At 36.2% G+C, this 19,895-nt stretch overlaps 3 protein-coding genes across 6 annotated transcripts in view; 1 reads left to right on the forward strand and 2 right to left on the reverse strand.

Annotated features, from left to right (window-relative positions):
- LOC132029810 (protein TIC236, chloroplastic) overlaps positions 1 to 6,165 on the reverse strand; it is a 31,006-nt gene extending 24,841 nt beyond the window's left edge. Inside the window, exons 1-7 of one of the 4 annotated variants that reach the window (XM_059419180.1) lie at positions 5,961 to 6,165; positions 5,084 to 5,194; positions 2,720 to 4,919; positions 1,856 to 2,054; positions 1,636 to 1,695; positions 645 to 749; positions 153 to 293 (exon numbers count right to left, since the gene is read on the reverse strand). In XM_059419180.1, the coding sequence (XP_059275163.1) occupies positions 153 to 293; positions 645 to 749; positions 1,636 to 1,695; positions 1,856 to 2,054; positions 2,720 to 4,812 (2,598 nt within the window). In that variant the 5' untranslated portion in view covers positions 4,813 to 4,919; positions 5,084 to 5,194; positions 5,961 to 6,165. Of the gene's footprint in view, positions 1 to 152; positions 294 to 644; positions 750 to 1,635; positions 1,696 to 1,855; positions 2,055 to 2,719; positions 4,920 to 5,083; positions 5,195 to 5,717; positions 5,918 to 5,960 lie in introns of those variants that run through there. The other 3 variants (XM_059419179.1, XM_059419181.1, XM_059419182.1) reach the window with 3 other exon arrangements.
- A 6,737-nt stretch (positions 6,166 to 12,902) lies between these two features.
- LOC132029811 (uncharacterized) lies at positions 12,903 to 16,687 on the reverse strand. The gene is made up of 3 exons (XM_059419183.1): positions 16,194 to 16,687; positions 13,854 to 14,109; positions 12,903 to 13,620 (listed from the first exon to the last, which is right to left on the reverse strand). Exons 1-3 carry the CDS (start codon positions 16,470 to 16,472, stop codon positions 13,244 to 13,246), a joined length of 912 nt encoding a protein of 303 aa, XP_059275166.1. The 5' UTR covers positions 16,473 to 16,687; the 3' UTR covers positions 12,903 to 13,243.
- Positions 16,688 to 18,765: 2,078 nt separating this feature from the next.
- On the forward strand, positions 18,766 to 19,499 carry LOC132069276 (uncharacterized). The gene has a single exon (XM_059462678.1). It carries the CDS (start codon positions 18,834 to 18,836, stop codon positions 19,320 to 19,322), a length of 489 nt encoding a protein of 162 aa, XP_059318661.1. The 5' UTR covers positions 18,766 to 18,833; the 3' UTR covers positions 19,323 to 19,499.
- Positions 19,500 to 19,895: the final 396 nt, after the last annotated feature.

The raw sequence follows: 19,895 nt of genomic DNA on the forward strand, positions 1-19,895 counted from the left end.
GAGGATAATTCAAACACCACTTGGTCTTCTTTGATAAAGTCAAACACCACTTGGTTTTATCTACTTAAAAACCTCAAAACCTCACCATTGTTTATAATTACACTAGACATGGTTTCTAGTAGCTATTTACTACAGAAGCCCAGATAGTATACCTGACACATAAGATGGAATTCTCCTTCCTCTGGATTGATACCAAAATCTCCAGAAGCTTCTAAAGGAACATCACCAAACCAACCACTAGTATTGTGCAAGAATATACGTTGAGCACGAAAACATAAACTGGCAGACATGTCCTGCAGAAAAGAAGGAAAGACATGAGGATGCACAAGGGCATCAACCGTCAGAAATTTCTGATGGGTCATCAACACGCCTCACAAAAAAAATGAGTTTGTATTAGAGCATGTAGGCCTATGAAAAATCGACACTTCTATAAAGCTACTCAAGAATAAAAAGATCAACACGATTCACAAGTTAAGAGAAGCAAATACCTACAAGAGAAGCAAATACCTACAACTACTTACGCTAGTTGTAAGTGAAGTAGCAGACAACTCAGCACAAATAATAGACGGATAAAAATATGAACTGTGAGAAAGATCCTAGAAAATTGTTTGGTTCACTGACTCCGATGCCAAAAGACAGCTTACCCAAAACCCAGAAGGAGCATCATATATTTGAAATGCCAACCCAGTTACATCAAGCTGCCCATGAAGATTTGGAAAACTTTCCCCCTTGTCCATGCAGATGTGCACCTTTCGACACATGTTTGCAAAGTCAATACTAAGTAGTTGTTCAGACATAAAATTAGTAGAATATACGAGCTTCTGCAGAGGATAATGTCAACCATATCCAAAAGCTTAACATGCAAAAGGAAATATAGAGAACTAACAAAGTCGATATTAAGTAGCTGTAGAGACATAGTCTTAGTACAATGCAGAGGATAATGTCAACCATATCCAAAAGCTTAACATACGACAACAACATAACCAGTGAAATCCCACAAAGTGGGGTCTGGATCCAAAAGATTTACATGCAAAAGGAAATATATAGAATTTACAAATAAGTCCTCATGCAAATATTTGGATCATGGAAGAAATCAACAAAGACAACCCCAATATACAGTCAAAATTTAGCATTATAAATGATAGCACGGGGAATTTCAGGAGAACAGTATGCGTCCAGCTTTAGTTTTCTGGGATATGTGAAGTTGGTGTCCAGTTTGAGTACTATGGGATACGTGAAGTATGCATACAGCTTTTTTAGCAAAGAAAAGTTACACTCCTATATCAATGCCAAATGCTTTACGATAGTGTTAATTAATCCCCACGTGACTGGCATGCACTATTGAGAGCCTTCATTACTGAATTCTTTTTATTACATCTATTTTGTAAAATGAGAGAAGAGATTGGGAGCGCAATCAAAACAATTGTTTTATGTCTAGGTTCTTTTATAGATACTTTAAACAGTATACACGATTCATTCTTCCAACGATACAGTGATGCATATACATGTCACTAGTGTGACTAGTTCCTATCTAACCACTAACCTAACATAATCAACTCATCCAACAATTGAGATGGCATGAAGTGTTAAAGAACTGAAAAGGTTTACAGAACACATTCAGAATTAGGGTAGCACCTCGCCAGTAGCTCTTCCTTTGGACCATGCGATTGGAATTTCCAAAATCCTCTCAAAAAGCTGCATCCAAGATAAAGAAGAATACATGACACATAAAACAGTAAGACATGACACATAAAACAGTAAGAAGTAATAAGCATTTTGCCAGTCCCACTGTGGAATAGAACTCTTTTGGATCTTTCAAATTTCACAAATCAAGTAACATGTCAGTGCACCTCACCGGAACAAAGAGGTTCACAATCTTCAGATTCGCATGCCATTTCTGTTCAGTTATATCAACATAAACATCTGTTGATAACCAGCCACCATTGTCAGATCTGATGTCGGATCGCCACATCTTACAATTACCATTTAGCTGTACATGCACGCGTCCATAGTGGTTTTGAAACTTGACATACCCCGTGACATTTTCCATCTCTCTATAAGAAAGACAAAGATAATACTGAATGCATAGACCAGCATGAAATAAACCTAAGATCGAGGAAAAAGATAACTCCAGTAGCAGAGGACACACACATAAACAATGTATCTCCCATCACCATAACATTTCAACAAGGCCATTTGGCTTTTATAGTTAAGCTAGCTACTCCCCCCATCCGCCCAAAAGAAAAACAAGTAACAAAAAGCTACTCCCTCCGTTTCAATTTATGTGAACCCATTTGATTGGGCACGGAGTTTAAGAAAGAAGAGAAGAATTTTAAACTTGTGGTGTTAGATGAGTCACATATATTGTGTGGCTATAAATCATTCAATAAAGGTAATTTGTTTCCAAATATAGAAAGGGGTCATTCTTTTTGGCACAGACCAATAAAGGAAATAGGTTCACATAAATTGAAACAGAGGGAGTATTTAATATTCCCATTAACAAAAAGAAAAAGAAATGATACGCAAAACAAATCAGAACAGATGAGGATGTAAAAATCCCTATCAACCAACTACACTTGGTGGAGCATGAGTGAGTGAGAGAATAAGAGGGAAAATACTAAAAGGAGAAATTTTGAAATTAAAGGAGTTTTCAAGAAAATTATTTTTTGGACAGGGTTCGAAAACTTAAACCAGTAGTTTTAGCTGGTTTGAAGTTTACCTTGGCTCTGTATCACCATACGCAAGCAGCATCAATGAGCCTCCACTGTAATGTACAGAATCCAGAATTACCGGAACTGTCTTTTCAATACTGGAGACATGTTTTCCTTCATCACCATCGACAAGTTCAGCAACAATATCCTCCACTCTTGGACTCATCTCGAGCTTCAGCCTTTTCATAGGCTTTGCAATTGAATCAATGAGTTGACCTACATTCTTCACAATAGAGCACAAAGCTGACTTTGGGCTCCAGGAGTGTAGAGTTTTTGATGGATGGTGCAGAGGTAATGGATCAAGCACTGTAAATCCAGAAACACTAGAGGTATGCCCTTGTTGAATATCTGAACTCCCCCAATGAGACTGTTGCACCTGCTGCTCGAATCTATGTGAATCGTCTCTGCTACTGGCACCCGTACTCATGACATCAGCTGCAATTTCTTCACTACTTACTCCTGGCCCATCAGCTGTTCTAACCCCCGTGACATTGGTGGAGGATATTTTTTCACAGAGACTCAAAGCTTTACAAAGTCTAACCAAAGTAAAAAGAAATGGATCACGTAGAATGGCTAAACTATTAATGCAATCAATATCACATTTCCCTACAGGCAAAGGATATGTCCCCAACATTTTCGTACACATAAGATCAAGCTGGCATCTTTCTACTGGGTCTGAGATTCCTTCACTTGAAGAATCACAACCGGACACTTTAGATTTTGCATTGCTGGTAAATAAGTTCTCCTCAGAATTATCTACAGAGTTTACAACTTCTTCAGATATTGTTGGTGAAGAAACAGATGGTGAGGTATCACCCTCGCTTTTGACTGGAGAAATCTCAGGATTTGCACCATCATAAACCTCAGATGGCGGACAAAAGTCACCGGGATTTCCATTTCCCTTGAAATACAAAGAGACTGCTGATGCACTACGCTCAAGAATTCTTCTTCTAGCTGCAATACCAGCTGCAGATAAATCTCTGCCATTAGCCTTCTTGAATCTTTGTTTTAACGCGCCTGGTATCATTTTAGACCAAAACTTACTCCCAGAAGATGAAACTTTTGCACCAAATGTTTTCTCTAAATCCGCGTGCTTCAAATCATACTCCCCTCCTAAATCCATGTGATGCTGATCTCTCCAGTGCAGTTTCTCGTCCATACAAAAGAAGGACTCTGAAGTTACTATCCTCGCAAGAGAACTTGCAGCATTCTTTGAGAAGTCATCATCTAATAGAAAAGAATTTCCTTCAGGAAGAACATAACCCCTCTCTGCTGCTTCTCTTGCTGCAACATCTCTCTCCCTGGCCCAGCGAGTACCTGCTTCCTCTCTGGCAATCCTTCTTATTTTTGTTCGCAAATCAATGCCTTCTTCATCTGACAAGCGGCTCAGCAGACTGCCTTCAGAAAAGGGAAGTCCAAGCCATGTATAGTTTTGCTTTTGCACTACCAGAATACTTGGATTTGACAGGACCGCATCAATCACAATCTTTCCCCTACTCAGACTCGAAAAAGGAAGAATTCGCAGCTTAACAGTTGGTAATTCCCCACAGGAGAACTCTTCACTATGAGGACCAATAGAGCATGACTCTAATGTAATACTTAAGGGCGATATACTTCGAACCCTACCAAAATCAAGTTCGCGCTGAACATAATCACTCAATAATGCACATACAGAAGGCAAAAGCTTTGCTTCAATGTAACTCTTTGCTTTCAACTGGCCATACCATAGAAGTAAACACACCCCAGATATTACAGCACAAAAGACTGAACATCGGACAAAGAATAACCCTTCTTCCCAAACTGGAACAAGTGATTTTACCAAGCTTTTATTTCGAACTAGTGGCTCTCTTACAGAGCATATTAATGTGCCACTTCTCAGTGCAAAACTCCTCCATAACAACTCCACATTTCTGCCACAAAAATGTGTAAATTTGACCCCTTGAGTTATCCAGTCACCTTTCTTTGAACATTTACACTTGCAAGCATCTCTTCTTGATGATCTTACTCCACAAATATAATACCCCCTTTTCCTTCTGTTCAGGTTGCATTGAAGTGGAAGCCCAAAAAATGGGCTATAAAGTTTAGCATGCATTATCTCCATATTATGAGTCTTCACTTGATATTTAACATAATTGCAGGGGACCAAGAGCCTACTCTTAGTCCCCTTGAAAGCTTCAAGTTACAAAGCAGTTTCCAAACATTCAAGGCCTGGTATAGTTAAGCATAAAAGAACCATTAACATATTTTTCATCACTAAAATGCAGAAGTATCAGTATTTAATATATCATGCTGAGAGTAGGAGTCTAGGAGACAAGCTTCAATAGCTCAATAAACATGGTAAGGAATTACAACAAGATTTTAAAAGTGCCTACATCTAATTGACCTTAGCTGATTTCCACCGAATTTAAGACTAAGATGCTTGCATTGATTTTTTCTCTTCTATTTTCTTATATCTGCAGTGCCTTGTAGCTATGTAAATTCAACTTGCAATGACAGCATTCAAATTGTGAAAATTGGAAGTTAGTTGAAAATTGGTCATATCAAAATTCTAAAATGACATAATGTAGTATATTTATTTACATTACTTTAACTTGTTTAAGGGGGAAAAACATGCCACTTTACAATATTCTATAATCTTGAAGCAGATAAAATCAAAACTAGGTCAATCAAAATGGGACAAATTTTCTTCACACGGCCTCTTTACTGAACCAACATGTGTTATGAGTTCTCTTTATAGAATAAACAGCAATTACCAAATATTAAGAGTTTCACTATTCAGAAAACAGTAGCCGTTTGGCCATGGATATTGTTGGATTCCGGAGTTGGATTCCGGAAATCATGTTTGGCCATAAAATTCCGGAATTTGAAAAACACCAAAAAGTTATTTTCACTTTTTCCACTCCAAATCACTACCAAAAATTCTAATAACAACTCCAATTTGTATTCATGGCCAAACACAACACCAATTTCCAAATACCATTTTTTCACTTTGAAAACAAAAACTACCTTTTTTCAAATACTCACAATGTTGAATCCCTTTTAACAACAATCCAACAGTTCCCATAAGTCCAAGTTCTCATATTTACACATAACCAAAAAAAAAAAAAAAACTACCTAGTTCAATATTGAAATATAAAGGCTGAGATAACAAAAAAGGCTATAAATAGCAAACCCCAGATGAAGGAAACAGTTAAACAACAAAAGTAACATGAATTAAACGAGTTTCAACTAAATGGTAATGAGTCTTACTGTATATAAGCACATAAAATACGTTGTAAGAACTTCACTGTGCAAATTCAAGAAAGTCAGAATCCAAAAGAGGAAACTTTTTTGTTTGCTATAATTAGAAATTCAACAAGAATCTTGAGATTGCGTGTGGCTATTGTTTTTTCAAGAGAAAAAATAAAAGTATTTTTGGGGCGGGGATTTTTGGTTGAGCTTGCTTGGTAAACTCAGTTCTAATTTCTGAATGGAAAAAAATGAAATTATAAATTATATTGCTAGTCCTTTGAACTATTTCAAAAGTGCAAGCTAGTCCAGGTTAAATTAAGACGTAACAAATTAGTTTACTTCACCAGGTTTCATTTTTCTCCCTCTTCAAATTACCTCATTCTTCTCTCGTTAGTGACAATTTTTTTTAAAAAAAAAATGTCCTAAGCAGTTAATTTCTCTTCTTTTGTACTATTAGTTTAGTATATTTTATAATACTATCGTGATTTTTCGGACTTCAAATTCATTTAATTATGTGAATTTTAGATCCTGATGAGGTGTTATTTCTATCAAGCCTGTGTTCAACTATTATTTTAAGATTTTCTTTCACCACCATTAATAAAATACATAAATTAGATATTCCTCTATATCCAACCAAATAAAATAAAAGGTAAAAGGTTAAATTTACCTCGTATGTGAAATGGAACAGATTTGTCCTCCATAATAGTTGGGATCAAATTTGCTCCCAAGACTATGCGAAATGGAACAAGTTTGCCCTTATATATGAACTCACTTATTATTGTAGTATTAACTTGAAATCGTTGTATGAACCCATAAATCGAGATGCACCTTTGGGTTGAGAATCATGAGGTCTCGTGTTTGAGTTTCGTAGAGGCGAAAATACTAGGTGATTTATTTTCATCTATTCAAATCTTGATGGACAAAATTACTCAGTTTATGTGACGGTGAACAATAGCAAGTACCTTTTTTTTTTTTACAAATTGATATTGCATTAATCAAAGACTATTCAGTTGTACAAAGCAATAGGAAGCCTTATTGACAATCCAAACCAGAAAGTTTTCATGCCAAGAGACTTCATGGAGTAGTGATAAAGCTACCTTAGCTAATCTATGGCTACATGTATTAATGCACCTACTTATATATATAAAGACTACATCATCCAGGTAATGACGCCAAATATCTTCACAAATAGTAATCACATCCCAAGTAGGAGTTATTCTTCTATTGAGCATTTGAGTCATTGTTGATGAGTCTGACAATATTTGTATGTTCCTCCGTCTTTGCTCCACCGCAATTTTGATTGCTTTCCGAATTGCTAACGCTTCAGCTATAATGGCTTTTCCAACAAAATGAATTGGACTATCATAGGCATGAAGCACCTGACCATTAGCCTTCAAAGCTACCGTTGTGATACTCACTTGTTGAGTAGTTTGGGTTACACCTGCATCAACATAAAGTAACACACTTTCTAGAGGAAAGGTTAGTGAAGTTGGGTTAGTAACTGTAACACCTCGTGCATTCGGGCTAAGATTTGTCTCATAAGACGGGGGTATAATGAACCCAATTTGAGTAGTGTATAAATGGTGTTTGAAACCCAATAAAGACATGAGAAGAGCCTTTGGGCAAAGCAAAGTTGAAAGCCACTCTACGGGGCATGTTTGCAAGTGAGTTTGTAGAAGGTCTTACTTCCAACGACCATAACCCCTTTATTAATTTGGAATTTGGGAAAACTTCCTTCTTGAAAGTTGTAGATCTTTGAAATACCTTTCCAACGGTATATTATGGAGGTCAAACGGACATCTGTACAAAAAGTTATGCCCGTTTTACTAAAAAGTGTTAAATCGTCTACGGTGGAAACATACGAACCGTAAAAATTATACGGTGGAACATACGGTCCGTACAAATTATACGGGCCATATATTTCAGCCGTATAATTGATCCAGAATGTCCAAATCACTGGAATGGTTTTACGGTGTGATATACGGTCCGTACAAATTATACGGGACGTAAAATAGGGCGTAAATGGGTCCGAAAAAGAATTATAAAACTTCGTTTTAAGGCTTTTTCACTTCATTCTTCACACCCCCAAGCCCTAGAACGACCTTATATTCTCTCCCATCATCAAGAACACCAAGGTAAGCATACTCTAATCATTCCAAGTCAATTCTAATATATATCCTTGTAATCTAAACAATAAATCATCATTCCTAACCTAGGGTTTTCAAGAAAACCCACCTCAAGGTTCAAGAATTCAAGATTTTGGAAATCGTCTTCAAAGTTAAAATCTTTGATTCAAGTTTTGGAGCGATTAAGGTATGTAGAACTTCCATCCACATGTGGGAACCTCTACGTTCTTCCCATGCTCCGTTTCTTGATATCCATGAAGATCAAACCCTAGGGCATTAAACCCAACATATTGGTAGCCCATAGTTACGTATTTATGCATATGAATTTTTGTACTATATTCGTCATTGTATTCCTAATCTTCCATTATGGTTATTAGGAACCCTAGCTTAATCCATGAATCATGAATTCTTCCTCATGCATTCTCATTATGTTCATATGAAAGTTTATGATTTTATGTAGCAAGTCACGTGCATGTTTTCAAGACAACTACTTATATAATTATGAACTATTGTTATTACTTCATGAATCAAGAACATGTTTGCAAGACTACAACAAGTTATCTTATGAAACCATGTTACAAGTTATTTCGTGAAATCATGATTACAAGTTATTTATAAGTTATTTCACGAAAATCATGGGCTTCTTAGCCAACTATATCATGTTCATGTTTTGGGATTGCTTAGTTAACCGAGAAGGCTCAGATAGCCTGAAACTACGTTGCCACCGTAGGATAAGGGTTGTCAGCAAGTAGGCAACACCTTCATTATGCGGTTGGATCCTTACATGCTATTATTACTTAAATCTCATATCCCCGGGCAAGGTGTGAGTGTTCTCCGGTAGGGCGCAAGTACCGGATCATGTTGTCGGTTACACTATAGCATTCCCCACGTTACAAGAAGTTTTATATACATGTATTTTCATTGAATTACGTTTTCGGGCTTTACTCACGTTTCATGCTCATGTTACGTTTCATGCTCATGTTCAAGTTACGTTCGGTTTCGGTTCATGTCCTATACCTATGTTGTGCCATGTTCTTCGTTTCGGCGGGTTTTACATACTAGTACTATTCACCATGTACTAACGTCCCTTTTGCTCGGGGCACACTTCACGGTGCGGATACCTATTTTCGGAGCATACACTGCGCGAGGGACCACTTCGATTATCGGCTTATTGGTGAGCCCGCTCCTCTCGGGGTTCAACATGGAGTCTATATTAGTATGCAGTTTATGGTAGTCCAGGGCCATGTCCTGGTAGTTAGTACTCAGACATGTTTTAGAGGTTTCATAGACAGACATTAGTTCACAGAGTCAGCTATGCTTTCATGTTTGCAGACTATTATGTTTTCATGAATTTTCATGCTATGAGATAATTTCAAGACTTTATTCCGCAAATTATATTTTCATGATTTATTTAAATATCATCATATAGATATATTGTTTTGATGCCCATGTTGACAAGCAAGCCATGAGGTTCGCTCGGACACATGCAAGCAAGGCCCGAGTGCCGTGTTACGCCCGGGCCATGGTTCGGGGCGTGACAGTAACATGTCGCTTCTGTCGGATAGCGCTTGCACTTGTTGTTTCTCCTGTAAACTCATGAAAGTCAAATAACGCTTTTGATAAGAGTTCAACATCACATCACATGAGGAACTAAACACATAATCATTTCTAGCTTTCCAAATCATCCATAAAATAGATACTGACAATTGCAACAAAATGTTAGTATCCAGAAACTTTTTAGTATCTAAATATAGTTTATACCACCATACTGAAAAATCTGAAATAAGGTGCAAATCAGGCCAAAGGATCGGATTGCTTTTTCACACCTTAACAGATTTTGAACATCTAAAAAACATGTGCTCTAAAGTTTCAGGTTCCATACCACAAATAGGACACGTGGAATCTATGATTCGTATTCTATTTGCAATAATGTTTCTAATCGGTAAAGTATTTAAAATACATTTTCGTAAAAAGTGTTTCAACTTGTTTTTTTATCTTCAAAGACCAAAGTTGATTCTAGAATGACTTAGGGAAACATTGCGAACTACTTTCAGGTCGACTAGCCAAATTTCTATCATTTGATAAGACTAGTTTTGCAAGATGATATCCGGATTTCACTTCGTAGTTACCAAAGTTTGTAAAATGCCAAATAAGCCTATCCTTGCTACCCGTACGAGATAATGGAATAGCTAGAATAGTTTTGACATCATCCTCATTAAATAACATATGCAAGAGTTGGGTGCTCCAAGAATGAGTATTACCATCAATCAGATCTGAAACTTTTAAGTTCTGTGAAACACCACTAATCATACTAAATGGGAAAAAAGAGCTTTCTCTTGGTAACCATGGATCCTTCCACACTCTCACTGATGCACCATTGGAGATGTTCCATCGAACACCTTTGAATAATAGATCACTCCCCCACAAGATGCTTTTCCAAACCCAGGAGCTATACCTCTAAGAATGTACATGTAACAGAGACTCATTTGGAAAGTACTTACTCTTTAGCACTCGAGAAACGAGCAAGTCAGGCTCGATCAGAATTCTCCAAGCTATTTTGGCTAGAAGGGCCATATTAGATGTTTTTAAATCTCGAAATCCTAAACCACCTCTAAATTTTGGTTCACATAGTTTTTCCAATCTTTCAAAATGCATTTTCCGTTTCTCATCTTTTTGACCCCACCAAAATTTGGAAAAAATACTAGTGATTTCCTTGCATAATCCATCACGCATTTGGAAACAAGATAACGCATAAGAAGGGATAGTGGCTAAAATAGATTTTAAGAGCACCTCCTTTCCAGCCTGATTCAAGAACTTTCGTTTCCAACTTTTCATTTTAGACAAAATTCCCTCTTTTATGAAAGACAACATTTCCTTTTTTGATCTTCCTACTACAGCATGCAATCCTAAATATGTCCCCCTTGTACACAATTTAATATTACCTAGTAAGGAACATATTCTTAATTTTTCCTCTTCTGTAGTATTTTTGCTAACAAAGGCTGCAGACTTCTCAAAATTAATCACTTGACCCGAGCACTGTGAATATGTATCTAAGATACAGTTAATTTAAGAAATACTATTCGTATCAGTTTTACCAAAAATAAATGAGTCATCTGCGAAAAATAAATGAGAAACTGAAGGTCCATTTCACCCTAACTTCAAGCTTTTAAAGTCCCTTGTTGCTCAGCTAAGTGTAGTAGTGCTGATAGTCCTTCCGCTGTTCCGCACAAATAAGAAATAAATAGGGTGATAGAAGGTCCCCTTGTCGTAAGCCCCTAGATGGTTTAAAAAACCCTTAATATCTCCATTCAGGTTAAAGGCAAAAGAAGCAGTTGTTACACAAGTCATGACCCAATCAACAAATTTATTGTGAAATCCCACTTTAAGCATGGCATGTTGGATATATGGACATTCGACACGATCATAGGCTTTTGACATATCCAATTTTAGAGTCATGATCTTTTCTTTCCCTTTCCTTTTATTCTTTAATAACCCCATAAATTCTTGAGCCAAGACAACATTATCAATTATTTGTCGTTTTCCTACAAAGGCTGCTTGATTTGGAGAGATAATCAAGGGCATCAATGGCTTCATTCGCCGCACTATAATTTTAGTTATTATTTTATATAGAGTAAAGCATAAATTAATCGGTCTAAACTGCTAGAGTAATTAACGTATTGTTCCAAATAGGCAGAATGTTACGTGTCTCAAACAAAAAAACACCGAACCGCTTGACAGACATCGTTAGAGATTAATGGCCAAAATTGTTGAAAAAATAAAGGGTTCATTCCGTCCATACCAGGAGCCTTAGTAGGGTTCATTGAGAAAACAACATATTTTATTTCATCATTAGAAACTACAGCAAGCAAGTCTTGATTCATGTTATGCGTAATAGAAGAGGGTATATATTATAACACATCGTGTAAGGAAGAAGGATTGAAAGTAGAAAATAGATCTGTATAAAAGCTCTCAATTTCCTTCACTATACCAGGTTTATCATAAATCCACTGCCCATTTTCATTTTCCAAACCTTTAATAAGGTTCCTATGCCTTTTTTGGACAGTAGACATATGAAAAAAGGAAGTATTTTTATCACCCTCATTTAACCATTAAATTCTTGATTTTTGCTTCCAAGTACCTCATAATGACAAAAACAGCCCGTATAGCTATGTTGTAGTTTGTTGGAAATAGTTGACGAGCAATCAATCACCCTATATTATGTTAATGTTTTAGAACTTTTAAACAAACGCTAGTATGACAAGAAAGTGGTCAAAGTCCATAACCATTAGACCCTAGTTATAGATATGCTGTATACACCGAAAAAAGGTGTCAAGTTCAGGGGTGCTGAACCATTAAGCCTAAATTAAAAATGAGAACAATTGAGTATATTTAATTTTTGCCTGCTAGATACTTCAGAAAATTTTCCTTTAAACAATCACCTCCCACTAGCCCCGGGCAATTTTAAGATTTTGGAGAACTTGGAATAGAGATCAAATGTCCAAAATTGAGATAATATAGACGTTTACTTTCACATTTTGGTTCTTATTTACTCTTTGCACCCTGTTAATTTGAAGATTTTGGAATGACCCCAAAACGATCTCTTATTTTTATAACAAGGAGCAATTTGCGCACATCTCAACTAATTCAGTAGGCACAGTACATACCGGCTTTTACCAACAAAGATACCAAGTAATTATGCTCACCCAGTGTCAGACGAATGACATTCTACGAAACCATCTCACTAAAGAAGTTCACTCACATCTTTTGTTTTTTTAATCCGATCTAACTTCTGATATAAGATGAACCAACAGACGAAGATAATGCTCATAGCCAATAAAAAAGCAATATTACTTCTATTTTGTTTCACCAAAACCTTAGTTCAATAGTCACTAGCATCAGTGTGCTACTTTTACACATAAATTTGCTCTCTAGATCTCCAAATACCATTCTCATACAGCAAAATTGTCCAGCCAGACACTTTCTTTAAACTTCTGTCCCATTTCTCTTTACCTTTTAACCTAAGCTCCAAAAACTAGTCCATAGTCTTTTTTGTGGCCTAAAGACCAAAATTAGAGCCCAAATCTTATTCTACATCAGCAAAAAAAAACAATTTAGTGAACCAAACTGTAGGGAACTCGGACCATTGATGCTAATCATTCCAAGCTGTCGTAGAATCTACCGCATTGGCTGCTGGTTGTAATGGCTCTTCTCTTTCTTCTTTGCTGCAGCAAGCTTGGCACTCCGTGCAGCAGCCTCTGCTGCGGCTGCTCTTGCAGCTGTCTCTTTGCCGGATTTCTTTTTCTTTGCTGAAGCCAACCTTTTCAGCCTCTCCTTCACATCCACTGTTGATGCATCTTCTACTTGTTCAGCTCCTCCAGTTTCCTCTGGTTGAATAGTACCATCGACGTTGATTGGCTGATCCTCTGATTCCTTCACCTCCTTGGCTTTATCCTTCTTTTTCTTCTTCTTTGCACTTTTAGGCTCTGTAGTCCCACCAATTTTCTTTTCCACATCTTCTGCTTGCTGACCCTCTTTCTTCTCATCCGCAACATCTGTAATTATAGAGAAACATTTAGGAAAATCCACCTTCAGATACTCATAGAGTCAAACTAGCCATCTTAACCACATGATGACCGACAAGTGCAAACCAAACAAAAAAGTAGTTGATAAAATGAAAGAGAAAATGCAATCAGTCTTAAGGAGGTAGACCGTCAATTTCATCACCATTTCAATTATTATTTACTAAGGGAAACACCATTATCAGTACACGAGGCAAAAGAATTACCAGGTAAGTTGTCTGGACCTTTCTCCTTCTGTTCAACCCCAAAATCAGCTAAAAGTGCCTCCAATTCAGCAAGCTCCTTTTTCTTTCTCTCTTTCTTGGATAGCTGTCTCTCAGTTTCCTTAGGAGCTGGTGAAGCTTCTATCTTTTGGCGTCCTGGCTCAGCATGTTCTGGAACCTCAGATTCGTGGTCATTGTCGTCCTCATCCGCATCTTCATCTTCGTCTTCATCAACAAGGTCGTCTTCGCTTTCTATTTCCTGCAACCCCCACTACAAATTCAGTCTATGCACAATACTGACTTGAGAAAAAGTTCAAACTTTTATGCTAACGAATATTGCAATAATTTGTGTGTTATTTACATTCTTTTCCTTCTCTTTAAACTTTCTATCCCCTCATGAAAGAAGATTTATCCCTAAAGTTTGGAGAAAAAATAGACAGAAAACATAGACATGAGAGCTGGGAGTCAACAGAACAATAAATCATTAAGCAAAATGAACAGACAAAGAATGTACAAGCACGAAAGAAACTATCAACTTGTGAAACTCCTAGTGTTCAAAAGGAAAGGAAAAGACTAGCCATGTTTGCAGCCACAAGGCTAGCCCCCAATCATTCCAATTTCAAAAAGGAGACATTTTTTTTAGAACCTCACACACAAGGAAGTTGTGTCTTAAAAGACCAACAATATTGCAAAGTGTAGATTTAACTAATAACACAACACAATGGAAACAATCACTCTATAGGCAGTATCAACTATTGGAACTTGGAATTAAGGCTTAGCTGTTACTGTTTCACTTACATTAAGTCCGGTCTTTGCCAGGAGTTCTCTTAGCTTGGCTATAAACTTGTATGTTAGACGAAAGAACCCGCAGATGTTTTTATGGTATTTCAACTCCTAATAGTTCCCTAAAAGCTAGATGTCTGGTTAATATTTGTAGTTGGAGTAATCCCCTATAAATAACCCTGACTTGTTTTTGGATTTGATTTTTTTTTTTTTTTTTTTTTTTTTGGGGAATTTGTCAGCTTCTTAGTCTTATGATAGCTTTTTGTTGTATCAAGAGCTGACATTTTCTCTCTTTTGTAATCGCTGCATCTCCTTGATGCCTTTAATGACATTTCACTTACTTCATCAACAAAGAAACTTGTATGCTAGTGTAGGTATAAGTGCGAGATTTTACTTCTATTGTTAGAGAAAAACTAACTTGTGTTGGAAAGCAGATTACATCCTATTGGAATTCATCGGGTCGTAAAAGAGCAAACTGCAACTAGTTCGGGGTTGAAGGTCAGTAAAGTGATTAATTCTGTTTTGATAAGTGAACCATTGTTGATCACTCCCTCCGTCCCATTCTTTAGCTCTTTTCACACCCATCAAGAAAACAATTTATACAAGGTATAGTTTACTAAGTTATAGACTAATTTTTTCACTTAAATAATGTACGTACTTCTTTATTTTAAGGGTATAGTTGGAAACAACTGCCAACTTTAGCCTTGAATTCCTAAAGTGGCAATTATTTTAGGACAAATTTCTTGAGCTAAAACGACAGTTAAAATGGGATGGAGGGAGTAATCAATTTAGAAGATATAACGATATATTTGATTGTCTACTTGGCTTATTCAACCATTTCCCAAATATAATCACTGATCATTGAATTTCTAAGGGAATAAATTACTCCCTCTGTCCCAATTTATGTGACACTCTATTCTTTTTAGTCAGTCCCAAAAAGAATGACACCTTTCTATATTTCGAGTAACAATTTAACTTTAAACTTTCCATCTTACCCTTACCGAGATGATTTACAACAACGCAAATATCTATTGCTTATTTCAGACCATAAGTTTCAAAAGTCTTCCTTTCACTCTTAAACTACGTGTCTAGTCAAAACCGGAAGGAGTAACTATTATCAGAGGCGAAAATACAATCTATCACACAAAAGTCTTCCTTTCATTCTTAAACTATGCGTCCCTTCAAACCAGAAGGAGTAACTATTATCAACGGCGAAAATACAATCTAACACACATATCCACAACATAAAAATCTGAATTTTTTCATACCCAAAAAACATGACATAAAAAAGCAAACAACCAACGACCACCCCCCCATCATTGACCATCCAACCCCCATAGTGTTTTGCTAGATTACATATAATGCTCTTGGGGTAATAGTTTAGGTTTTTTTTTTTGGTTACTAACCAAACACTAGAAAATAAGAAAAGAAAAAAAACCACTTGTTTCCAAGAAATCATTTTCCTTCATACAAAACACACCCACAATCAATATCACATATACCACAACATAAAAATCTGAACTTTATCATACCCAAAGAACATAACATAAAAAGCAATACCTCAACAGGTTCTTTCTTTTGAGATTGATTAGAACCCAAAAAAGACTTAAGTGGAGCCGTCGTGGCGTAATAATCATCATCATCCTCATCATCAACATCTGCCCATGATTTCACTGTCAACGGCGCTGGTGCCCACAAAATTTCAGGATCTTGTTCCTTCTTAGATGAACTCTTTCCTTTATCAGATTTCTTCTTCTTTCTCAGAGTATCAAGTGCTGCAAATACATTTGAATTCTTCACCGTTACTGACCCTTCTTCCCTTCTGTTACTCCCCATCATTTCAACCTGCCTTTTTCAAGAAACCCCAAATTTGTTTCTTGAAATAAAATCAAGATTTCTAGAGAAAAAAAGGAATTGATAGACGGTTAAAACCTAGGAGAAGGATGGGTTTGTTAAAGATTAAATTTTTTTAGGGTTTGGTGGAAGCTGTTGATGGATAAATGGGGTTTGATAAGCAGATAAAGAAAGAAGAAGAATAAGGAAACCGAGGTTCATATATAGTTGTACTTGTGGCTTATTGTAATTGGATTTGGTGTATTATATAAGTTGTAATTTTACCATAGAGCCCATGAGTTTTATGTATAATTACAATTGCATATCATGCTTTCTTAATTATATACTCACTCTGTTCCAAAAAGATTGTCTTGTGTTTGGACAGGCTTATTTTAGTTGTTTTTAAGCCAAAATAACATTTTAGCACTTTTAGAGTATTTGGTAAACTAAAATAGTGCGTTTAAGCACTTATTTTTAAGCCAAAATAATAAAAACAACCCAAAAGTCATAAGCCCATCCAAACAGGCTCTTAGTTTTACTTGACATGAAATTTAGAAAACAAAGTAAGACTTTTAAAATGTATAGTTCAAAATAAATTTTAGATATATGTATGACTGTAAATCATCTAGGTTACGCTCCTATTATTGAAAAGGAGTTATCCTCCTCAAAATCCTTTCCCCCTTGGTCGCCACTTTAGTGCAAACCAGAAGGACTGGAGCTGTTGAATGTTGCTCAGTCCTGCTATAAATTAACAATCAAAAAGCTCTGCGCCGAACTTCAGCCCCTTCGAGTTGGTCACAGGTAATAGCCTCTTACGCCCCACACCATTGTGATAGGAAAGTCAAAATTATTTCTAAATATAAAAATGTGTCAATCTTTTGAGACAAACTAATAAGGGGAGTAACACAATCTTTTTGGGACATAGAGAGTATAATATATGTAGTTGCAACCTTTTCACAAAGTGACATATTTTCAACGTCTATTTTGTTTCGAGGGTGGAGGTAGAATTCAAATTATGGATTTATCCTAAGACAATAGTTTTGATTCAAATATGTATTAAGAAATTTATTTAATAAATATAAATAATTGATTTGAAGTCAATTATAAGTTCAATGGGTAGTGATTCATCTCTAATTTGAATTCATAAAATTTAAATTCTGCACTGCCTATATTTTGGAGCTCATTATTATTTTCAAGTGAAAGGAAAATTGTGCAATAAATGGCCTCATTTCAATAACCAGTCCACTCACACAAACGGGGCTTTCATACGCCTTCTTTCAACAGAAAAACAAACTGGTCTATTACTAGTCATAAAAGGGAAAACAACACTACATTACTTTGCTTTCAACTATTTAGGAATTGAAATGGATTGTGCAGATATCTATTTTACTTCTCATACTATCAAACTCGAGTTCACTATATTTAGAGATATCTATTTTCCTTCTCTTACCAACGAGGTAACAAGATACCAAACAACAGTAGCTTCCTCCGATAATATATTCAAGTTCGAGTTCACTATATATAAAGACATCTATTTCTCTTCTAATCATACCTTGAAGATATTTTATTGGAAGTATGTCATAAAAAGATATTTATATGTTTAATTCTCTACCGTGATCATTTGCTTTTCTTCTAACTCACTAGGCCACATACTTAAATAACACAAGTACAATGTTTTATTAGGAGGAAAAAAAAAAAAGAGAGAAAAAAAACAAGTATACATTGCTGTTGTTACCTGCTAACGCGATTTGGGACGAAATCAGCAAGCCTTTTATAGTCCGTGAGAGCATTCCAAACAGAATCAACATTCACCAAAGTCTCAGCTATATTCTTTGGGGTTCTCTCTACAACACGACTTCACTTCACATCCAACCTTTTTCTCTACACCCATTGCAACAACTAGGGGTGTTCAAATGAGACCGAAAAATCGGTCTGAACATATAAACTGAGTCAACCCGACTTAATAAATGGAAAACCGGCTCGGTTTGATTTGGTTTCGTTTTAAAATTTAAAAAACAGATAACATTTAATTTGGTTTGGTGTTAATTTACCAGAAGTGTATTGTGCTTGAAAGGAGTAAGGTCATTTGCTGAAGGTGCTTATTAACCTGCTATAGTATCAGAGGAGGCTCAATGGAATTGGTGGCCTAAAGTAAAATTTTAATAAGAGGTCGCAAGTATATTCAATAAAACTAACTTCTGCGTGCATCTCGTGCGTCAAACGCGCATCTCGTGTCAACTTGGGACCGACATCGCATCCCTTACCGACCCACACCAAACCGACAAAACTGTCATCATTGCAACTGTAGGCGATGTTTCTGTCAATGCTGCTTTTGGTCCACCATCATCTTTCTCCTCCTTGCAGGCAATGCTAATGGCATTTTCTTTTACTTTACCATCCTCAATGCCCCCATTCTTAGTTTCCTCACTCAAAATCTCAAATTTCAAGATCACTACCGTCGCCGACGATATCACCGTCCTCACTACAAAATTGAACGTCACACTCTCAACCAAAAACCTAAATATAATATTGATATACAACTATAAAACCATCATTATAACTACACTGTCCAACCAAATTGTTATAGCAAATGAGTCCTTTCTGGAGTTCACCAGTAGTCTGAATGACGTTAGTATGATACATTCGCCTCTGTCAAAGGTGTCTCAACTACTTGATGCTGATTCAGTGTCGGCCTTGAGAAAAGCTCGGTTCGTGGACAATAGCGATGGATACAAGGGTTGTGGTGTGGACAGATTGAGAATCAAGATAGTCGAGTTCAGAGTAATAGACCGACTCCAAGGTGAAAAGCTCCAGCTGTGGCATCAACAAATAATGCCAAGTGCAAGGTTGATCTGAGAATCAACCTCTTGAAATGGACTTTCTAAGTTTATTGTATTTGTATTCGCTTATCGAACTCTCTACGTATTTCGAATCTTCTTAATAGTACTATTCAGTAATATGTAATATGTTTTACTTATTGAAACAATTATGATGATAAGCACTTTTTGTCTTTTCCTGAAGTCATAATATGGATGTTGCATGTTAACTCTGTTGAATTTTTCGATTTCTCTTTAAATGTATTCTTTCAAGTCACACGAGCATCTCGATTAACGCATTATGACAAAAATAATGCATTATGACAAAATACCTTCTGTAAAAGAAAAGAATTTGAATTGGATCAAGTAATGGAGTTGATATGACTGACCATTGTAAAACCAGAGTAAAAGTATGAAGATCTTTAAAATCGAAAAAGAATCAAAGGACCAAAACGAAAACAAAACAAAAAAACAGTTTGAGGACTATTTAGTGGTTTACTTAAAGTCGCAGATTTTTACAGATTTTGCTTACCATATAAAAACAAGAGTTTAAAACTCCAACTCAAGCATGATTATGTACTAAATAGATTCATTAATCAAAATCTAACACTTA

Source organism: Lycium ferocissimum, chromosome 9 (assembly GCF_029784015.1).
Source record: "Lycium ferocissimum isolate CSIRO_LF1 chromosome 9, AGI_CSIRO_Lferr_CH_V1, whole genome shotgun sequence".
Taxonomy (NCBI): domain Eukaryota; kingdom Viridiplantae; phylum Streptophyta; class Magnoliopsida; order Solanales; family Solanaceae; genus Lycium; species Lycium ferocissimum.